The sequence below is a fragment of the Lissotriton helveticus genome, chromosome 9 (assembly GCF_964261635.1).
Source record: "Lissotriton helveticus chromosome 9, aLisHel1.1, whole genome shotgun sequence".
NCBI classification, from domain to species: domain Eukaryota; kingdom Metazoa; phylum Chordata; class Amphibia; order Caudata; family Salamandridae; genus Lissotriton; species Lissotriton helveticus.
Window position 1 is genome coordinate 980227163 of NC_136070.1, and position 22452 is coordinate 980249614.

Genomic DNA, 22452 nt, shown 5'->3' on the forward strand with positions numbered 1-22452 from the left:
TGATTTGTGTTTAATTTCTTTTTTAAAGTCAGCCTGAGTGAGGTACCTTCCATGTCTGCCTGGCCATTTGTTGGGTATCCTAGACCTCTCACTGGATCTGGAGAGAAGAATCAGAACAAAATACCCCACAAGCCGCAATGGAGGTCCCTTCCACCAGACACAATTAAATAATGTATCCTTTCATATTGCAGTTACCTCTAGGGTAGTATCGGCATGGAACTCGGCGAGCCCAGCTGATTTTTTGCTGGATGACTAACATGGTAAGCTTCGCCTTGAAGCGCTAAAAACATCTTGTCTTATCTGGACAGCATAATGGCAAACCTGGATATTAGCAACACAATGCTTTTTTTAATGGAAGCAGAGTTGTCTCCAGAAGAGTCAAGTGCTGAAGTGGACCAAACTGTGACAGAAGGGTGTTCCCATCAGATACCCCTAGAAAGTGGCAGACCCTAAGGAAGCCCATCATCGGCTTCATGGCGAGAGGGGCTCATGGATGAAGATTTGTTCTGTGGAAATCCCCGCTTAATGTTTACTTCTTCCAGGGAAATGATGAGGCTCTCCACGAAAAGTCAAAGTCTGAATATCCCCTTTACATTTCTTGTGCCCTGTTAGGTTCTGCGGCCACACCCTAGGAGAGATAGGTAGCAAGTCTTCATAGTCAGATCCACTGAAGAGGTTGTTTTGAACTTGGATGTCAAAGGTTACTTTGCTCTGTGAACCCAATAAATCAGCTTTTACCAAAGTAGATCTCCTCTTTGACTTCTTGGAACGTGACTTGGGGTTCCTGGTGTCTGTGCTGGTTCATGTGGGTGCCTGTGGTAGGTTCCTTGGTATTGTGGTGCAAATCTAGCACTTTTATCCCTGTTCTGTGAAGTCAGCCACTAGGTTGAATGTGCATGTGCCCTGGGCGGCAGGTAATCTCAGGAGTTAGAGGTGTTTAGAGGTACATGTGGCTTCGGCCTTTCTCTGTGCCCAGGTATTGGCCCTGGGGAAGGAGTCAATTTCAGCCAGGCACAGACTTCCGGTGATCTGGCAGCACACTCCATGCCATATTGACCTAACACCCATACTCGGTGTACCTTGAATGAGCCAGGGGCTCTACCACAGGGTTTTGTCCAGGCTCTTCCAACAAAAACACTTATCGCCCGCTCTTCTTCCCAGTACCTCTGAGATGGGAGAAGGCCCTCAAGAAGTAGACAGAATTAAGTCAAACACAGAAAAAGAGGAATTGGTGCCTCCTGTATATCACCCATAAAAAAGGAGGAACAGTCAATCAGGATGTAGAGGAGGGGCACTGACAAGGAGAAAGATGAAAGTTTTACTCTCCACAGGTACCAGCTGAGGCAGATGAAAAGCCTTACCATGCCCCTTAATTATTATTGTTATGTCTTATGGTATATGAACCTGTATTTTTATAGCGCCTCTATCGCATAGGTGTCTTGTCATGTGCTATACCAAATTAACTGCAAACAATAATAGATGACGATTAGAAGAGGAATGGTTTAATTGCTTTTCGAATATAGCAAGAGTGGCATCTGCACGAGCTGCAGTGGGAGGAAGTTCAGTAGTTTGGCAGAAGTAACTGAGAAAGTCCAGTCACACATCTCAACCAGTTTTTGTTTTAAAAAATGTTGGGCAGAAATTGATGACTCGCTCTTAAGGCACGAGTTGGAGAATTCCATTGGAAATCATTGGCCAGAAATTCTGGGAAACAAGTAAGGGTGCCTGGTCAACTAAAACCAATGCTTCAAAATTAATTCTGTCCTTTAGCGGGAGCCAGTATTTTGCATAGAACTGGGGACATATACAGGGCCGGACTGGCTACCGGCCAGTTGTGTGTGCTGCCGTGCTGGGGGCTAATTTTTTTGATGGACCTGCGTGTGCAAAACGAAATTCGTTTTTTTTTTTTTATTTCAAATCGCACGCAGGTCCCCATCAACGAAATGAGCCCCCACCACAGAGAAATTAGCCCCTAGCTCGGCAGCACACACAACTGCCCGGTAGCCAGGACATATGAGCCCTTTATGATTTTTTAATGATGAGAAGTGAGCCAGTTTTAGGCCCGCTAAATAAATGCAATCCCATAATCAGTTTTAATTGAATTGTTGCATTTATTAGTGAAATGTGGAGGTTTTCGTGGAAGATAGAAGCCAGCCAGTCTCAGAGATGGTAAAGAGACTATGCTCCAAGGGAGTGATAAACACAAGATATACAAGCTGAAAATCAAATAAGATGTAAGCAAATGAGAGTGACAATAAAGCCAACCAGTGGTAAGCAATGGGAGGGCTGTAAGCCCCTGTAAATTGTTAGAAAGGGCGCAATAAGCCTTTGCTTCCGTTGTAGGCTCAACCAAAAAAAAAGACCACCTCTTGATCGAGAGACCTGGGTAAAAATTACATTCAGTATTGTCAGTTTGTAAAATCTAGGTTGATGTTACGGTTAAGCAAAGGAAAGGTGTTCTCATTAATGCCAACACAAACACTCCTTTTAAACATATTTTAATTTCAATGTATTCAAAACACACATTGTCTTCATATGTTGAAATCTTTCTTAAACCTGGGCTATAAAACCCTTAGATAGCATTAGTATCTTGGGACAAATAATTATGTCATTTGAGTCTTGGTTATTTTTTTAAGATGTATTGGTACAAACATCTAGTCAAATATCAAAAAAAAGATTAGTGCTGAAGAGGGACACTCAGCACCTAAGGTATTAATGCCCTTTATTGACTCCGGAAGCCATGATTACAGTTACCCCACCAATAACTGTTGTACTCGTCCACTAGGCAACTGACAAAATGAACAATTTTATGTAAAATACATATAGTAAGAGTTGTCCTGTCATTGGCGTTTTTATTTTGAATGTTGTAAAACAAAGGTGCATTTCTTAAACGTTGCGTAAAGTAACAAAATAGACCTCAACATTTGCTTACACATAGCTATTGTTACTTGGATTTGGGGTTCCTTTAGTCCGGTGGGCCATTTATGTTCAGGGCTGATGATCTTACTAAAGGCCGATCTTTCAGAAACTCTGAAAGTACCGGTCCACTTGGGGGCCTGAGCAGTGATAATCCTACCGAACACAGAGTCCACTCCGTTGAGTTTCACTGGCTGCGGCTTAAGAACGTCTTTCTTGGTTTTGAAGATCCTTGGCTCCGAAGTGTAGTATGGCTGCCGAAGGTTTATTCCAGGATCTAAGATGCTGGTATCCAGAACAATGCTCAGTTCCTGAAAGCAGAGCTGCACCTCTAGATCGGATGGGGTATGCAGAAAGGACTGAGAGGCCTTGAATGGGTGCTTGGTTGACAAAGGTTTGGGTGTTGTACGTCGCAACCATTGAAAGCACTCATCTAGTGGAGTCCATGGTGACCAGAGTTGATATCCGGCCATTTCCACATCTAGAAGAAAATAGTTCCGAATTGAATGTGAGAAAAATATTAAATACTGCAGGCATTGACACTGAATAGGCAATTCACATAAGTCTAGGGGTTAGCAAAATGCAAGCTACCTACCTGCAATGCATAACCTTAGTTATGACTTTGCATCAAAAGGTTGGCAGTAAAAATGTACTATTACTTCATGCAATACAGAGCAGCAACCAAATAAACATTTCTACTTGATTCAATGAGGCGTATTTTAGGGTACTAAGCCCATTCTCCAAATGTTAGTAGATAGAGCTTTGCGCCAAAAACCATGGCTGAGTGCGTGGGAGTGCTGATGTCTCAACCATGGGATGCTCCCTTATCAAAGCAGTGCATATCGCTGTGTTGCGTTACTTTTAGGCAAACTTTGGTAAATCCTTAATGAAAAATCAACACTTTTCTCCAGTTTGCATCACTTTTAGTGATTTTGCACCCGCGCAAAGTGTTGATAAATTTGATCATAAATGTAATTAAGTAAAAACGAATACCCATAAATGTAGAAAACAAAGCTATGGTACGTGGAACTATATGGTACGACTTTTTTGGTTAGTCTGCTCAGGCATATTAATTTAACGATAGAATAAAACATTTACCCCTTTTGACGCTTATTACATTGCACTGTTCAGAGCACTTGTTGTTTGTTCCTTGTCCATCTTCCACTTCGAGGCATATTTTATTCATTAGCAACACATTAATAGTTTTAAAGTTTTTGATGTTCCTTTCAAATTTTATACAGAAAATAAAAAAAGAGATTTTTTTATTCCATGTAAAATAATGTTACCTACAAGAACTACAATTCAGATTTTTTCTTGTCTTTCATTCAGGATTACACATTAGTGTATGTATTCCATTGGACATTCCTCATTGAATATCTATGGCTCTACATTAAAATACTCAATCTTTGGACCAGGAATACATTTCCAAAAAACGTTTCAAGTAAAATTATTTAAAACCACAATATGAAGGGCAAGAACCTCAGAAATCTAATGCTGCACGTGGATATCAGATTTAGCACATTAACTTTTCTGACACATCTGGTGCTCAAATGTTCCTTACTTCAATTTACCAACAATCCTAGAATTATCTGTTTAGTTCCTTCTGCAATAAATCTTGGAGCAGTCTGATTGTCTCCGTCGAAGTCTGATGTAAAGGGCTAAGACAGTTTTGGTGGAGCCCTTTAACATCAGATCAAGGAGTACACGTTTTCCACATGAAATATGTAACTCAGCAACTTCATAGTCACCAATCCTCTAACGTAATTCATAGCTTTGAAAGATTCCAAGCAGTAACAAATAGTTTAAATTTGCAGATGAAGCCAAACCAGCTATGGACTTTGGTTTCCAAATCAATGTGGTTTCAATCACACTGCATCAAAATTATGCAATTCGCTACATTCCCGCAGCCATAACTACTGTGACAAAAATGTGCTACCAGCAGGCTGGGGAACATAGAAAAACAATAACAATTGCTTGTCTGGTTGAAATGCCACCATAATTATTGCACCAGTAACAATACCACCCATTTATAAGGACAGCGGAATTGCTGCCCCAGTTAGGATGCCATTGTAAATCATTTGCCAATGGCAGTCCCACTGGATTATGCTCAACGAAATTTATAAACTAGAGCAAATGTGTGACTGAAATAATGTGTCAATAAATGGGCTTCAAGAATGCGGGCGCTCCTGCAACCATGGTGCGGGAGGTAGAGAAGGGTAAATAACTCAGGATGTTCAGAGAATAGGACTACAATCCAAAGCCAGATGTGAAAATTGATTTTGGAAAAAGAACAAAAACAACGGGGAAATCAATGCTTTCTCAAATCTAGATCAGCTCACATGTCTTAACTTTAGCGTCTAATTGATAATATGCGGCACAGCAGACTAACACAAGGACAATTGAGTAATTGATGTTTCAGAAGATACCTACTCAAAAAGGTAGAAGGAGTTAATGGTTTAGAATCAACAAGAAAGCGAAGGTCAAATATTAAGCTTAGCGAACTGCTGCATGCTTGAGTATGCTGACAGTGGCAACCTCCTTAAGGCCACCACTTCCAGTGAGAGGCAGGGTGTTGCTGGAGTTCCATTGGCTGAGGAGTCACCTGGGACCGGCTGACCTGCAATGATTAGAGTGTGGCAAACTGTCTGATCCACCTTTACAAGGCAGGGAGCTGAAGGAGGCAATGCAGAGAGAGGGCAAGCATAAGAGGCCTTGTTTAACTTTGGGCAGGCGGTCTTCTGCTTTCTGAGCATCAGAGGCCAATGGCCTACTTTGAACCTCCCACAGGGTGCTTTCGCAAAGTCCATGGAACCCACTGCATACCCTAAAAGGACCTACAGCTTCACTTAACGCTTCACTGCAATTTTTGCAGTTGCGAAACATAGCGTACAAAACGAGATGTGAAGAAGACTTCTTCAACTCAAAGGTGCTGGCTCTAGACCTAAAGCGAAGGACGTAATGGAGGAGCTGGCTGTCAGATCTTGACCGTTTGGATGCGAGCAGACACCCCTGCATCCTAATCTGGGGGACACTGTCGCAATGGGGTTCACAACTGTGCACAGCAGTGAGAAGCTGAAGACCTTAATGAGTAAAATGATGATGGCTGAACTTATGCTTACATCACTAGCAGGCCGGATCAAAATGCTGGAAGGGTATAAATATGAGTTGGAGATCTTGGTTAGGGAGGGTGGTTCATCATGGGAAACACTGTGGCATCCATGGTACAGCTTGATGCGAAACTACAGATGCTGGATAACCTGCAGAGGGGTACGTATCTGCGGATCCTGGGTGTCCTAGTAGGAGTGCCCCTGAAGGCTTTGTAAGTCAAACTGAGAACCGTGTTGACTGGATTGCTTAACATCTTGCCTGAAGTAGTTAACACTATGGTGAAGAAGACTTTCAGAACTACCCCTAACTCAAGAAAGCAGACTGGTTATCCTGATGGAACTGTAATGTTGGTGGCGAACAGCAGAAAGGCCATGAGACGCAAACAGGTGACATTGAGATAGCAAAGTCTGATGTTTTTTCCTGATCTGCATCAATCTACATTGGCGAGGGAAAAGGCCCCTGCTGACTACCAAAAAGATTTGGGGGGGCGAAGGGCCTTACTGCCCCGGTGGGTTTCTTCTAAACCCTGTGAGATGACCACAGAGGGATAAAATACATCCATTTGAAGGTGGTTTTGGCAGTGGAGCATCAGGATAATTTAAACCGTGGCTGATATGTTTGCGGTGGGGTCATAGAAAGGTGCGAGGGTAGTAGGGATGACTGGCTTCCTGAGCGGGGTGGGCCCAGGCATAGCTTTTCTGTAAGGAAGGGTGAGATACAAGTTTTACCTATTAGGAGATTTTATAATCTTTCCAATTCAGCTCCATCTTAATCAAAATAACTGAATTGCCACTCTCAGAGGTACCCAATACAAAAGCAGTCTGATTTAGGTGTAATTAAGTAAATGTTGTTGAGGACCCGAAAATCATTTTTGGGTAAAAATAACCAAAGGCTAACAGACTCTGAATATCTTTAACAGTGACAGGCTGTTCCCAGGTCTGGATTACTTGGACTTTAGAATGTTCACAGCAACATTTCTACTGGGCCAATTAACAGAACTCAGAAATGACAGCTATTGATTATGAAACCAAAATTTCCCGAGTTTAGCATTGTGGTTGTTCTCTTTCAGCCCGAGTATCACCGTGTTAATTTATTATGTGCGTTTCTTCAAAAAATTGGAAGCTAAGGATTATCAACTAAAAAGACAATCATAAACATCTCAAGTTTATCCTTGAAAATATGTATGGGATAAAGTACCCCTTCCTTACATTGTAAGGATATTACAAGTCAAGAGCAGTTCCATAACCATATAGAGGAATGAACCCGAAGTCTGAGGTTCTTTATAAGGTTATGGTACATGAGGTGACTGGCAATATCCTTCTAATGTATGACAGGTGGTACTTTATCCCATATAACACATGGTCACACCTTCACCTTTCCTACAAACCACTTAAAACCTTGGCGCATAGCTCTTTCATATGAAAGAGCAAGCATATTTGCCAACATGAAAAATAAAAACTTCTAGTGCAAAATGAAACACATCAAAAACCTGTTAGGTATTTGTTGCAAACAGATATATAAAACAGTTCAATACAAGTCACTTTTGTAAGCAAAATAAAAGCTACAGTAGCTCAGAATGTGGAAAGCAAAAAAATAAACATATTCTCTCTGCTTTGTCATTGAAAGCTAGAAGTATGAGCACAGGAAAGAAAAGTCAGGTTTCGTTTTCGTTGCTTTAAACAAATGCTTCAATTATGCTATGTGACCTGAACTGCTTTCACCTGGACTGCTACCTCTGGCAGCAGGTATTGTGATGTCAGAACTCGACTGCAATAACTTATAGTAGTCAAGTTCTGGCGTCTTTTCTTTATAATTGGCGACTGGGTGTGTCACAATTCACCCATTAAAAAGAAATTAGAGACAGGCATTAATACAGGGGTTTCAGAATCCCATGTATTATAATGTATGAAATGCCGAAATGCTACAGATGCATTACACAAGTCAAAAATCAAAATCATGTATTGCTCATGTTCTAATCTTGTCTTTAATGGAATCTTCCAATCATCTCCTTCTTTCATACACATATAAGATTATAAACTCTGCATGTATGTGGTACACTGACCTGTTTTGCCATTGTGCAACATTCCGTCCATCATCTTGTGTGTTTTGCTGTTCACCCTATGTGGGAAGAGTATGCCCAGACGTGGGTCCCGTGCTCACTACGCCACTGGAGTCAAGCTATCCTGGCTGATGACTGCTGATAACCAGAAACCTGTCCTAGGATGCTTGATCCCGGTCCAGGGAAGACATGGCTTGGCAGTTCAGTCTGGACTTTTCCCATGAGGAACAGGGTCAAGACTGATTTGCATATGGCCATGTCTGAACTGGGGTGGCTTGGTGAGCAAAATAATGATGGATTAAACCCAGATCTGTGACTGGGGGTGAATGTTTTGCCATTGTGCAACATTCCGTCCATCATCTTGTGTGTTTTGCTATTCACCCTATGTGGGAAGGGTATGCCCAGACGTGGGTCCCGTGCTCACTACACCACTGGAGTCAAGCTATCCTGCGGATGACGGCTGATAGCCAGAAACCGGTCCAAGGATGCTTGATTCCGGTCCAGGGAAGACATGGCTTGGCAGTTCAGTCTGGACGTTCCCATGAGGCACAGGGTCAAGACTGATTTGCTTATGCCATGTCTGAAGTGGGGTGGCTTGGTGAGCAAAATAACGATGGATTAAACCCAGATCTGTGACTGGGGGTGAATGTTTTGCCATTGTGCAACATTCCGTCCATCATCTTGTGTGTGCTGCACAGGGGTGGCGCTTACATGTGGCTCCGCTTACAGGGTGGAATGAAGTCAAAGGAGAGCCGCATGGCACCACCTAGTCATGGGCAGGAACAATGCTGAGAAATTTTCCATATTCAGCAGGTTGGTGATATTCTAAAGGTGGGGAAGTTAGAAGTTTCCATTGGGAATATCATGTACAATAGGGTGGCCGGAGTATCAATGTAAGGCTGCAAGTAAGAGTCCTCCTTTCCTACAGGGACATATACACACATAAATGCCACTGTAACTGACATTTCTTCACTGAGAAACATAGACACTTCACAAGTACCCCATTTCAACATGGTAGCCTGTGTCCATTATGGTCATTGAGAAAAGCACAAACCACAATCTCACACTTTCAATAACACAGATCAACCATAAGGGTTGTCAACCCACACACAGTATAAAAGTGGTATGTGAAGAAGGACTCAATGTCTTTACACCTTGTCTTGTGAAGTTATTATTTAGACTGTGTCAGGCTGTTACCTTGAGTTCCGCCTTGATGTTCCATGTAGTGCTTCATCTCCAGTGATGTTTAAGGGTTTGTTTTTTTGCAGTTTTTTTATAGGGCGAACTCGACCCGAAGGTATTGGAGCGCTTTACATGAGCACCAGTTACATTACACAAGGACACAGTCATTTTTGGTAGGCATGGGGGGATTAGGTGATTTGCCCAGAATCACAGGATGTTGAGCTGACGCTAAGACTCAAACCTGGTTCCTCAGCTCCAAAGTTGGCAGCTCTGGCCAATGTGAATGTCCGGTACAGCGTAAAGAATAACCTAGGATGAAGCAGTTTGGTTTGATGGTGAAATGTATCTTTCTGGAGGGGGCAGAGGCGGCTGGCACGGAATGGAGGGGGAAGATTCAAAGGGGAGCGGGTATTAAAAAATAAAGGGAAAAAAACTTACCTTCTCGCCGCATCTCTCCTCTGAAGTCCCTCGCTCGGCCTGAACAGGAAGCACACCCAGGATCCCAGTCAGCCAATCACAACGCTTCCTTGGCAGCGCTGTGATTGGTCTGAGTGCCATGATTCCGCACTCAGAGGCTGACTGGGAGCCTGGGCATGTTCTCCATGTAGTCTATAATGCAGCCTGCATGGAGAACATGCAAAGTGCGCATGACAGTTTGGACTGCCCGAGAGGGCCGGCCAAACAGTCACTGCGAAATTCAGGAGGGTGCTACCACTCCTCCCCTGCCCTGGTCTGTGAGCAGAGCAGCCCCACCCGCCCTGCCATGTAATGCAAATCTGCATGAAGTAGGACAAAATAAAATGATAATACCGTGAGTTATCATCATTTTATTTTCCCGTTATTTCACTGCTAAAAAGCAGTGGGGCGACACTCCCCCAACTTAGCGGAGGAGCCGCCACCGCGAGGGGCTGTTCATTATAAGCATGTTAATAACTTGTGCATTTCTTTTCTTGCAATCATTTAGGGGATTTCTTTTTGTTGACAAGCTCCCGTGACATATGCTGTATCATATTTGGAGCTTTCACAATGCAGGTGGTGGTGTCGTTCTGGTCAATAATACAGCCAGTGCTAAAGATCATTATGGAACAATCGAAGCTGCTGTAAAAGTGGAATTGACACTGGGGCTGAAATACTTACAATTTACTTGGGTCAAGAAAAACACACTTAGGCAAAGCAATGATATTGGTCTGTTACGTCACTCCCTTTCAGACATCAAAAAGATTACTTTTCTAAAATATTCTATTTCAATGAAGGTATTTTACTAAATAAAACTTGTCATGCGCTCAAGTCCACTTCGGCATTTAGGATAGCTGTAGCCCTCTCTGTGAGAAGTTAGCCTGGCATATGATGTCCACTAGTTCTAGTGGGCACCTTGTACCAGTCTAATCGACCCTTATTGATGGTGGTTGTAAAGTCAACCTTATAGAAAGCTATCCTAGTGGTAGCATGAACCAGCAGTCTCCAGGCTAAGACTTCAGTAGGCGAGTTAAGCAAGTTGTTTTATCATATATAATCACTTGAATACCAAATGAAAGGACACCACACAAGGTATATATCAAATATATATGCATTTAATCTAAACACAACCCTTCTGCACTCTTTATGAGGTCAGAGGTAAAAATACAATACAAGTCACACAGTTAATACACAATAAGTTGCACAGTATATGTTATGCCCTAGGGGCTTCACTAACCATATACTAAGAAAGTGGTATAAGTACCACGTGAGAGTTAGAAAGCAGGCCTAGGGCCTGTAGAGTCGCAGGGGCTACACTAAGCAACCAAAGGTTAAGAAGTAGGAGACCCACGGGAGTCACTTGCAGTGTCTAAACACAGGCGCAGGCTCCCATCGACTTTCTATGGAGTTCGTAAAAGTTACAAAGTTACAAGTTAAGGACACTTCCGGATGGACTAGGACAGAACCCTTTTAGACTTAGACACTAGGAGGGCCAATACCCTCGAGACTACCAGAGTACTCGTGTTACCTCACCCACGGAAGCCGGGTGCATAGGTGTCTTTTGATGTCGGGTTTCATCGTAGTTTTCTATGGAGAGCTGCAAAGAGTGCTGCAGGCGACCTGATGAAAAGTGTCCGGGTGGATCCAAAGGTGGATCGGAGATGTGAAGAACCTGAAAGCAGAGGGGACAGAGTCTGGGTCACTAGCCAGTGACCAGGAAGGAACCAGGAAGGAACCAGGCGATGTCGGGTGCTTTAAGGTGATGACAGTAAGCTTGTCTCTTCAGCCACGAGATCCAGGAGGTAATGACGAGGACCAGGAGCTGGATTCGAGCTGTCCCCCAATGGATCTAGATGACTGCAGTGTCGGTATCCTGATTGGACCCAACAAGCCTTGGCAACCGCAACCCACGCAGGATGTCGAGATTGGCTCTGTTGCAGACCAGCAAGGTCTGTGGCCCTTCTCTTTTGCAGGGAAGCTGTGGCAAGCCTGGAGCAACCAGGATCGCAAGTTAGATTCAAGATGGCGTCTTCAGGGGGCTCACTAGCCAATAGGCAAGGAACCGGGAAGACACGTCGAGCACAAATGTAAAGGCGGGGCCCACAGGACACTCGCGGAGTGTGGGGGCCTGGGCTTCGGGTCAAATGATGCTCGGGCTGGGGCTTCTCGTACCCCAATGCACAACTTACTGAGGCTTCAGAAAAGGAGCGCAGGTAGAAAATGCAGGATGTCCAAGATGTCCGGTCCCACGTCTCTCGTGTCCGCCACGGGTCTCAGCTTTGCTGTGGATGTGGGTCGGGGTCAGAGAAGTCTGGAAGTCCAGTTCTTGAGTCGCAGAGTCTTCGGGTTCCGGCGGGAGCCTTGAAACTCCAGACCGGCAAAGTTGCTGTTGGCGCCTGTTTGAACAGGGTGACCACTCCATGACCACAAGGGAGATGTCTTCCAGCTTCTAGTCAGAATAGAATGTCGAAGGTCCAAGAGATCTGTATCAAAGTTTTGTTCCAGGATAATCTAAAGTCCTGGGGACACATCTCCTATACTTATACTAAGGATGGGGGCTGTATTACCTGCCTAGGTCCCTCCTATGGGTGGACCTGAGAAGGGGGTTATACACCCCTTTCCATTTGTCCAGTTTCGCGCCAGAGCTGGGGCTGGAGTGCCCCAGCAACTGGTTTGAACTGGGCTATGCATGGAGCACCTTGTGTGTCCCAGGCAGTGTCTAGATGCATTCACTGAATGCAGCCCTCCCTGCCCCAATACACAAAACCTCTGTCTGGGGAGGTGCTGGCACCTCCCTGGACAGGAAACCTATTGTCCAGGCCGCCCTTGCTGGAGTTTCCCCCAGCAACAGGAGGTCAGACTCGTGTCTGGGGCAGCAGCATCCATTTTGCGATGTTGAGGCTCTGTTTAACTTTAACCGGGTAAAGCAGTAACATACATGTGTTTTCCCTCTAGAAGGGTGGAATGATACCCCCGCCGCCAGAATTGGCCGGGGGTAGTATTCCAAAGTGTTTGACACCTTACACGACATGTTTTGATAAAGCCAAACCAAAGTTAGCATTAACCGTGAGGAATATAATGCACTTAAGAGTATATGGTATGGCTATGTCATAGAACAGCTATAAGGAGATGGTTCCGAAAGATGCAGAGGGGCTCAGCTCATGCTAGGGCACCCTCTCACATAAACCCAAGCACTCTGCCTCCAGGATTGTCGAGGCCTACCATAGGAGTGTCTTATAGGTGTATATGTGTCTATATATAAAGGTAGATATAGGTATACTATATCTAAGTAAGGGGTGATTACACCACCTTACCCAGGCTGTGTGAACAGACCTGTGGTGTCAGTTTGGAAGGCAAACCAGGGGTGGCACAATACATGCTGCAGCCCCTGGTAGGCCTAGGGTACACCTATGGCCTGGGTACCTACGGTGCACTATACAGGGGCTCACAAGAGTGACCCAGTAACCAATCTGGTACGCACCTAAAGTGCATGGTATCAATTTAGAGAGAGAACAGCCGGGCTGTGGGTCTGATTAGCAGGTCCACAGCCACATTAAAGTTGAAAAACAGAGAATCACAGCAAAAAGTGGGGGTGACCATAGGAAGCAGACCCTTCTCTCCTACACAACTCCCCCCCCCCCCATCCCCAACGCAGGGTCATTAAACTAACCTTGACCAGTTGAGTCTTCATGTTCTAAGAGGAAATATCTGGAGAGTCCATCTGCATTGGCATGGTCTGTCCCAGGTCTATGTTCCACTGTAAAGTCCATCCCCTGTAGGGAAATGGACCACCTAAGCAGTTTGGGATTTTCACCCTTCATCTGATTTACCTACAAGAGGGGCTTATGGTCTGTCTGAATCCTGAAGTGAGTACCAAACAAGTATGGCCTTAGCTTCTTCAGTGCCCAAACCACAGCAAAGGCCTCCCTCTCAATAGCTGACCAACGTTTCTCTCTGGGGGTCAGCCTTCTGCTAATAAAAGCTCCTGGCTGGTCTTGACAATCTTTATTCAGTTGTGAAAGAACAGCACCTACCCCCAACTCAGAAGCATCTATTTGAACAATGATTCCTTGGAGTAGTCTGGACTTTGCAGAATAGGATCAGTGCACATGGCCTGCTTCAGGTCATCAAATGCCTTTTGACAGCTTACTGTCCACTGAACTTTCTTTGGCATTTTCTTGGAAGTTAAGTCATTAAGGGGTGTCACTATGGAACCATACCCCTTGACAAATTTCCTGTAGTACCCAGTCAGGCCTAAGAAAGCTCTGACCTGTGTCTGGGTGGTGGGAGCAGTCCAGTCCTTTATGGTCTGGATCTTGCTCTCCAATGGTTGAACCTGACCTCCACCTACAAGGTGACCCAGGTATACAACCTGACTCTACCCTATCTGGCACTTGGTAGCCTTGATAGTTAGGCCTGCCTTTTGCAGGGCCTCCAAAACATTCTTCAGGTGGATCAGGTGATCTTCCCAAGTGGAGCTAAAGACAGCAATATCATCAAGATAAGCTGCACAGTAGTCATCCAGACCTGAGAGGACTTGGTTCACCAACCTTTGGAATGTGGCAGGTGCATTTTTCAGACCAAAGGGTATTACCACAAACTGATAATGTGCTCCTGGGGTGCTGTTTTGGCGTTTGCATCATCAGCTAGTCTGATCTGCAAGTAGCCAGCTGTCAAGTCAAATGTACTCAAAAACTTGGCAGATGCCAATCTGTCAATGAGTTCATCTTCCCTTGGAATTGGATGGGCATCTGTCCTAGTGACAGCATTGAGGCCTCTGTAATCCACGCAAAACCTCATCGCTCTCTTACCATCTTGGGTGTGAGGTTTAGGCACCAGGACTACTGGACTGGCCCAAGGGCTCTCTGAGGGCTCAATGACTCCCAATTCCAACATCTTTTGGACCTCTGTCCTGATACAGTCCCTGACATGACCAGGTTGCCTGTAAATCTTACTTTTAACAAGCAGGCTGTCCCCAGTGTCCACTTCATGAGTGCACCAGATAGTCTGACTTGGAGTCAAAGAAAACATATGTCGGTAGGACAGTAGAACTTGTCTGCAGTCCTGCTGCTGTTGGTCAGTGAGGCTGCCTGCCAAGGCTACACCATCAACTGAACCCTCATCAGGGTTCTGAGAAAGCAGGTCTGGGAGAGGGTCACTCTCCTCCTCCTGTCCCTCATCTGTAGCCGTGAGCAAGCCCATGTCTGCCGTCAACAAATGGTTTCAATCTGTTCACATGAAGCACCCTGTGGGGGCTCCTGGGAGTTCCAAGGTCAACCAAATAGGTGACTTCCCCCTTCTGTTCAACAATAGTGTGGGGTCCACTCCACTTGTCTTGGAGAGCTGCTGGGGCCACTGGCTCCAACACCCACACTTTCTGTCCTGGCTGGTAAACAGTCAGCACAGCCTTTTGGTCATGCCAGGCCTTTTGCAATTCCTGACTAGCCTCAAGGATTTTGGATGCCTTTTTCATGTACTCAGCCACCCTGGAGCGGAGACCAAGTACATAGTCCACAATGTCTTGTTTGGGAGGTTTGAGAGGTAACTCCCATCCCTCCTTCACCAGACACAGGGGTCCTTTTACAGAATGCCCAAACAGAAGTTCAAAAGGGCTGTAGCCAACCCCCTTCTGTGGGACGTCTCTGTAAGCAAACAAAAGGCAGGGCAGTAGGATGTCCCATCTTCGCCTAAGCTTTTCAGGTAGACCCTTAATCATGCCCTTTAAGGTCTTGTTGAATCTCTCCACCAGACCATTGCACTGTGGATGATAGGGTGTGGTGAACTTGTAGTTCACTCCACACTCCTTCCACATAGCAGTCAAATATTCAGACATAAAGTTTGCATCTCTGTCTGAGACAACCTCCTTCGGAAAACCCACTCTTGAGAAAACTCCCAGGAGGGCTGTTGTGGTCCTTAGGGGAATAGCTTCTGGGTATCTGGTGGCATGATCCACTACCACCAGAATAAACCTGTGCCCAGAGGCTGTTTGGGGATCCATTGGTCCAACAATGTCAATCCCTACACGTTCAAACGGAACCCCCACCACAGGTAGTGGTATTAGGGGGGCCTTTGTGATGCCACCTGATTTGCCACTGGCTTGGCAGGTGACACAGGAGCGACAAAACTCCTTGGTGTCTTCTGACATGTGAGGCCAGTGAAAGTGAGGGACAAGCCTGGCCCAAGTCTTTTTCTAGCCAAGATGTCCTGCAAGGGGAATATCATGGGCTAGGGTGAGAAGGAAGCCCCTGAATGCCAAAGGTATGAACAATCTACTGGAAGCACCAGGCTTGGGGTCTCTAGCCTCTGAATACAGGAGCCCATCATCCCAATAGACTTTGTAGGTCCCACTAGCATTCCCAGCAGGGCTTGCTGTCTGAGGGGTTCAAGAGAAGGGCAGTCTAACTGCGCCTGCCTCAGATCTGCCCTGGAGGGTCCTCCTGTCCCAAGAAACTCAACCTGATCAGGCTCAAGCTCTTCTAGGACAGGTTCCTCCTGGGTCTCACAATCAGCTTCCTGTGAAGTCTGACTCTCTTCCTGAGGCAACCGGGGAAGGCACTGCCTTAACCCTACTGCTGCTCCTCCTGGTAGGCAATTGGTCCATTGTTCCAGAATCCAGTGCTAGTTCAGTGTTGCTATTTCTGACCTGTGACCTAGTCACAGCAAGGACATGTGCTGATATTCCTAACATCTCTGCATGGGTCCTAAACTCCACTTCAGCCCAAGCTGAAGTCTCCAGGTCATTGCCAAGCAAGCATTCTACAGGGAGGTCTGAGCTAACCACAACCTTTTTGAGGCCAGTTACCCCTCCCCAAGAGAAATTAACAATTGCCATACTGTGAGTGGTAGTGACATTGCTAGCATTGGTCATAAGGTAATTTTCACCTAGTATGATCTGTCCAGGGTCCACAAAGACAAGCGTCACCATTGTGACACTAGCACATGTGTCCCTGTAGGCCTGAGCCATTTTGTCATTAATTAAAGGAGTCTGTCTGTACTTGCCCAAGTTACTGGGACTCACAGTAGAGGACATGGCCATGTCCACATCACAGACAAGAACAGCTGAGTTGGTATTCTGACTAGGCCAGAACCCATCTCAGTTCCATGGGTTAACCCTACTACACCCTTCTGTTGAGAACCACCACTATTAGCTGTACTAGGGGGAACAGTTGCCTTAGGGGCAATGGTGGCTGGAGCTGCCTCCTTCTTGGTGCAATCACTGGTCCAGTGAGTATTTACCTTACATACTTTGCACCATGGTTTCTTAGGACCTTCTTTCTTTTTTGATTGTTGGGGACCCCCACCATTAGAAGCTTTTTGGGGACCTTGAGAAGACTTCTGGTCTTTTGCTTTCTCCCCACCCTTTTGGTATTGCTTCTTCTGATCGCCACCATGGTTCTGTACCTTCTGCTTCACCCTGGTTCTGACCCATTTGTCTGCCTTTTTTCCCAATTCTTGGAGAGAGGTCAGATCAGAGTCAACCAGGTGCTGATGCAATAACTGGTTCTGACAGTTGTTAAGAATTTGTTCTCTCATAATCAAATTATACAATCCTGTATAGTCATTGACCTCACTGCCCAGTAACCAGCCTTCCAGAGCCTTAGTAGCACAATCTACAAAGTCAGTCCAGTCCTGAGTCTGTGCCTTCTGGGTTTCTCTGAACAGCAACCTGTACTGCTCAGTGGTTAAGCCAAACCCATCTATCAGAGCCCTCTTCAGGACATTGTAGTTGTCAGCATCCTGTTCACTAACTGTCAGAGGCTTATCTCTGCCTTTGTCTGCAAAGGAGAGCCACAAAATTGCTGCCCACTGACGCTGGGGTACCTGCTGTACTTTGCAGGCCATCTCCGAAGCAGTTATCCACTTGTGGATGTCATCCCCACACTTGTAGGGAGGGACAATTTTGTTCAGGTTTTTATGGTCATGAGACCTATGCCTATCTCTAGGAATTATGCTGCCACCAGTGGGTTCTAACCCACTCAATTTTTTTCTCTCTCTCTCAAGAGCCAGGGTCTCTTTTGCAAGGGCAACTTCTTGCCTCTTGATCCTAAGCTTGGCCTCTCCCATCCTAGCTTTATGCTCCCTTCTCTGAGGTGAAGGCATTCTCCTCAGAGCAGAGGCATCAGACCCCACTGATGAATCAGAATGGTCTGATGCACTGGAAACTGATCTGGGTCTTCTGTACTCACCATTAGGCCTACTTGGGGGTCTGGATTGGATCCTTCCTTCTCCAGACCCATGTAGTCCTAGGTTACCCTGGTTCAGTTGCCTGACTTCTACCTGGTTAGCATCCACATCATCATCACAATCTCCTGGGTTCTCACCAGTGGGACCTTCTGTTGAGGGCTGCCCCCCCCCTCTGTACTACCTGGGTGATCTGGGTTGGATGCCCTTTCTGCATCATACTCCACTAAAATATCTACCAGGTGGTTAAAGGTTGGACTCTGTCCTTGTCTCAATTTTCTGACTGCACACAGGCTTCTCAGTTCATGAAACGTGAATGAGTCATACTTAGAAGGCACCCTCTGGGTTTCTTCTTGAAGTGGCCCACTAGGGCCTGCTTCCAAGGACATTTTCTAGTGAGATGTGGTGTGTGCACCTACCTACACTAAATGGTTTCCTACTAGAACTTCTCTAGGCGTTGTAGTCAGGGTGTGCTAGGCCCTTACCACCTACAACTTCTAAGTTCAGTAGAACTTATGTATATCTGAGACTTGATTTATATGTACCTACAGGTACCTTGATATGATCTTTCAGATGATATTACAAGATTATTTGGTCAAACAAATTACAAGCTCTTATCCCAACTGCTGCACACCAATGTGAGTAGTTAGCCTGGCATATGATGTCCACTAGTTCTAGTGGGTACCTTGTACCAGTCTAATCAACCCTTATTGATGGTGGTTGTAAAGTCAACCTTATAGAAAGCTATCCTAGTGGTAGCATGAACCAGCAGTCTTCAGGCTAAGACTTCAGTAGGCGAGTTAAGCAAGTTGTTTTACCATATATAATCCCTTGAATACCAAATGAAAGGACACCATACAAGGTATATATCAAATATATATGTATTTAATCTGAACACAACCCCTCTGCACTCTTTATGAGGTCAGAGGTAAAAATACAGTACAAGTCACACAGTTAATACACAATAAGTTGCACAGTATACGTTATGCCCTAGGGGCCTCACTAACCATATACTAAGAAAGTGGTGTAAGTACCACGTGAGAGTTAGAAGGTATACAACCGTTACAACACAACTTTTACAACGAACTACTTTTACCACGCAATTTTTACAACGCAGGATCCATTACAACGAACTACCATTACAACGCATTTTTTTACATCGCAGATGCCTTTACAACGCATACCATTACAACGTAAGTATTGGTAAGTATATTATTTTATTAAAATTTTTTATATGTTTGGGTTTTTGGGTAAAGGGGTATTTTTAGGGTTCAGGGCTAGGTTTGGGTTTTTGGGTAAAGGGGTATTTTTAGGGTTCAGGGCTAGGTTTGGGTTTTTGGGTAAAGGGGTATTTTTAGGGTTCAGGGCTAGGTTTGGGTTTTTGGGTAAAGTGGTATTTTTAGGGTTCAGGGCTAGGTTTGGGTTTTTGGGTAAAGGGGTATTTTTAGGATTCAGGGCTAGGTTTGGGTTTTTGGGTAAAGGGGTATTTTCAGGGTGCAGGGCTAGGTTTGGTTTTTAGGGTAAAGGGGTATTTTAAGGGTTCAGGGCTAGGTTTGGGTTTTTGGGTAAAGGGGTATTTTTAAGGTTCAGGGCTAGGTTTGGGTTTTAGGGTAACGGGGTATTTTTAGGGTTCAGGGCTAGGTTTGGGTTTTTGGGTAAAGGGGTATTTTTAGGGTTCAGGGCTAGGTTTGGGTTTTGGGGTACAGGGGTACAGGGTAAAAATAAAGTAAAATTAAAATTAAATTAAATTAAATTAAATTATATTAATTTTAATTAATTTACATTTATAAAAATATTATATACTTACCAATACTTACGTTGTAATGGTATGCGTTGTAAAGGTATCTGCGATGTAAAAAAATGCGTTGTAATGGTAGTTCGTTGTAATGGATCCTGCGTTGTAAGAATTGCGTGTTAAAGGAGGGCGTTGTAAATGTATGCGTTGTAACGTCATACATCCGAGTTAGAAAGCAGGCCTAGGGCTTGTAGAATCGCTGGGGCTACACTAAGCAACCAAAGGTTAAAATGTAGGAGACCCGCGGTAGTCGCGTGCAGTGTCTAAACACAGGCGCAGGCTCCCATTGACTTTCTATGGGGTTCGTAAAAGTTACATAGTTACAAGTTAAGGACACTTCCGGATGGTCTAGGACGGAACCCTTTTAGACTTAGACACTAGGTGGGCCAATACCCTCTAGACTACCAGAGTACTCGTGTTACCTCATCCACGGAAGCCAGGTGCATAGGTGTCTTTTGATGTCTGGTTTCGTCGTCGTTTTCTATGGAGAGCTGCAAAGCAGTACTGCAGGCGACCAGAGAAAAAGTGTCCGGGTGGATCGGAGATGTGAAGAACCTGAAAGCAGAGGGGACAGAGTCTGGGTCACTAGCCAGTGACCAGGAAGGAACCAGGAAGGAACCAGGCGATGTCGGGTGCTTTAAGGTGAAAAAGGTGAGTTTGTCTCTTCAGCCACGACGTCCAGGAGGTATCGGCGATGACCAGGAGCTGGATTCGAGCTGTCCCGCAATGGATCTAGATGACTGCAGCGTCGGTATCCGGATTGGACCCAACAAGCCTTGGCAACCGCAACCCATGCAGGATGTCGAGATTGGCTCTGTTGCAGACCAGCAAGGTCTGTGGCGCATCTCCTTTGCAGGGAAGCTGGGGCAAGCCTGGAGCAACCAGGGTCGCAAGTTAGATTCAAGATGGCGTCTTCAGGGAGCTCACTAGCCAATGGGCAAGGAACCGGGAAGACGCATCAAGCACAAATGTAAAGGCGGGGCCCACGGTACACTCGCGGAGTGCGGGGGCCTGGGCTTCGGGTCAAATGATGCTCGGGGCTGGGGCTTCCCGTACCCCAATGCACAACTTACTGAGGCTTCAGGAAAGGAGTGCAGGTAGCAAAATGCAGGATGTCCAAGATGTCCGGTCCCACGTCTCTCGTGTCCGCCACGGGTCTCAGCTTTGCTGTGGATGTGCATCGGGTCAGGGTCAGAGAAGTTTGGAAGCCCAGTTCTTGAGTCGCAGAGTCTTCGGGTTCCGGCGGGAGCCTTGAAACTGCAGCCCGGCAAAGTTGCTGTTGGTGCCTGTTTGAACAGGGTGGTCACTCCTTGACCACAAGGGAGATGTCTTCCGTCTTCTAGTCAGAATAGGATAGCGAAGGTCCAAGAGTTATTTATCAAAGTTTCGTTCCAGGATAATCTAAAGTCCTGGGGACACAGCTCCTATACTTATACTAAGGATGGGGGCTGGATTACCTGCATTGGTTCCTCCTATGGGTGGACCTGAGAAGGGTGTGGTTACACCACTTTCCCTTTGACCAGTTTTGCACCAGAGCTGGGGCTGGAGTGCCCCAGCAACTGGTTTGAACCGGGCTATGCATGGAGCACCTTGTGTGCCCCAGGCAGTGTCTAGATGCATTCACTGAATGCAGCCCTCCCGGCCCCAATACACAAAACCCCTGTCCGGGGAGGTGCTGGCACCTCCCTGGACAGGAAACCTATTGTCCAGGCCGATCTTGGTGGAGTTTCTCCCAGCAACAGGAGGTCAGACTCGTGTCTGTGGCAGCAGCATCCATTTTGTGATGCTGAGGCTCTGTTTAACTTTAACCGGGTAAAGCAGTAACATACATGTCTTTCCCCTCTAGAAGGGTGGAATGCTACCCCTACCGCCAGAATTGGCGGGGGGTAGCAAACCAAAGTTAGCATTAACCGCGAGCATTATAATGCACTTTATTTTTTTTTTTTTTATTTTTTTTAAAACCTTTATTCAGCTTATGGGCAGTACACAGCGTCTGCCTACAACCACTACGGGCCGGCCGCCATGACATACAGAAACATTACAGGTCATCGCAAAAAGCGGAAAGCGAAAAACAATAGCTCTACAACGTAGTAACAGCAGACGGAAAGAGAATCATGCAGGTTTCATTTTATGAGATTAGAGAAAAATCGTACACTCAGTTCAGACAACCGACAAGGTGGGCCATACGACAAAATAGCAACCAAAGGAACCACAACAATGGGAGTCGTGCGTAAAGCATTGCAAACAGTGTATGCAAACAATACACTACAGTCCGCGCAAGACTGCGCCCACCCAATCGACAAACCACTTCAGGATGTATGTGCAAACGTAGCCACTATCCAGCAGGATTTGAAAGGGCACTTTTTATAGCAGGAAGAGAGGATACGGCGTCACACAGTGAAGCGAATTGTATCGGGAACAAGCCCCGAAGGAGGAAAAACACCCATTGAAAACATAATCGGGAGGAGAAACAGGATATGCGAGCATTCAATGGGTACGTACTGTTATCAGCGCTACGCACACAAAATCCCAGAAACAGCGCAAACCCCATAAGCACAAAGTGCGGAACCCACCCAGAAAGTAACACCACCCGATCCCCGGCCCGATCTAAATATACGAGAAGAAGGGAGAATACAAAAAGGGAATAACAAAGGAAAAAGGAAAAACAACCAAAACCACGAAGAATAAAGAAGGCCATAGAAACATAAAACAATACAAAACATCATCCCCCCACCCTGCACCACTGCATGTGACT

General features: G+C 45.5%; 1 protein-coding gene across 2 annotated transcripts in view; it reads right to left on the reverse strand.

The window, feature by feature from the left end:
* Positions 1-2517: 2517 nt before the first annotated feature.
* FANCD2OS (FANCD2 opposite strand) overlaps positions 2518-22452 on the reverse strand; it is a 54233-nt gene continuing 34298 nt past the window's right edge. For both annotated transcript variants that reach the window (XM_078662254.1, XM_078662255.1), the window contains exon 2: positions 2518-3397. In XM_078662254.1, the coding sequence (XP_078518380.1) occupies positions 2853-3389 (537 nt within the window). In that variant the 5' untranslated portion in view covers positions 3390-3397 and the 3' untranslated portion in view covers positions 2518-2852. The remainder of the gene's footprint in view (positions 3398-22452) is intronic.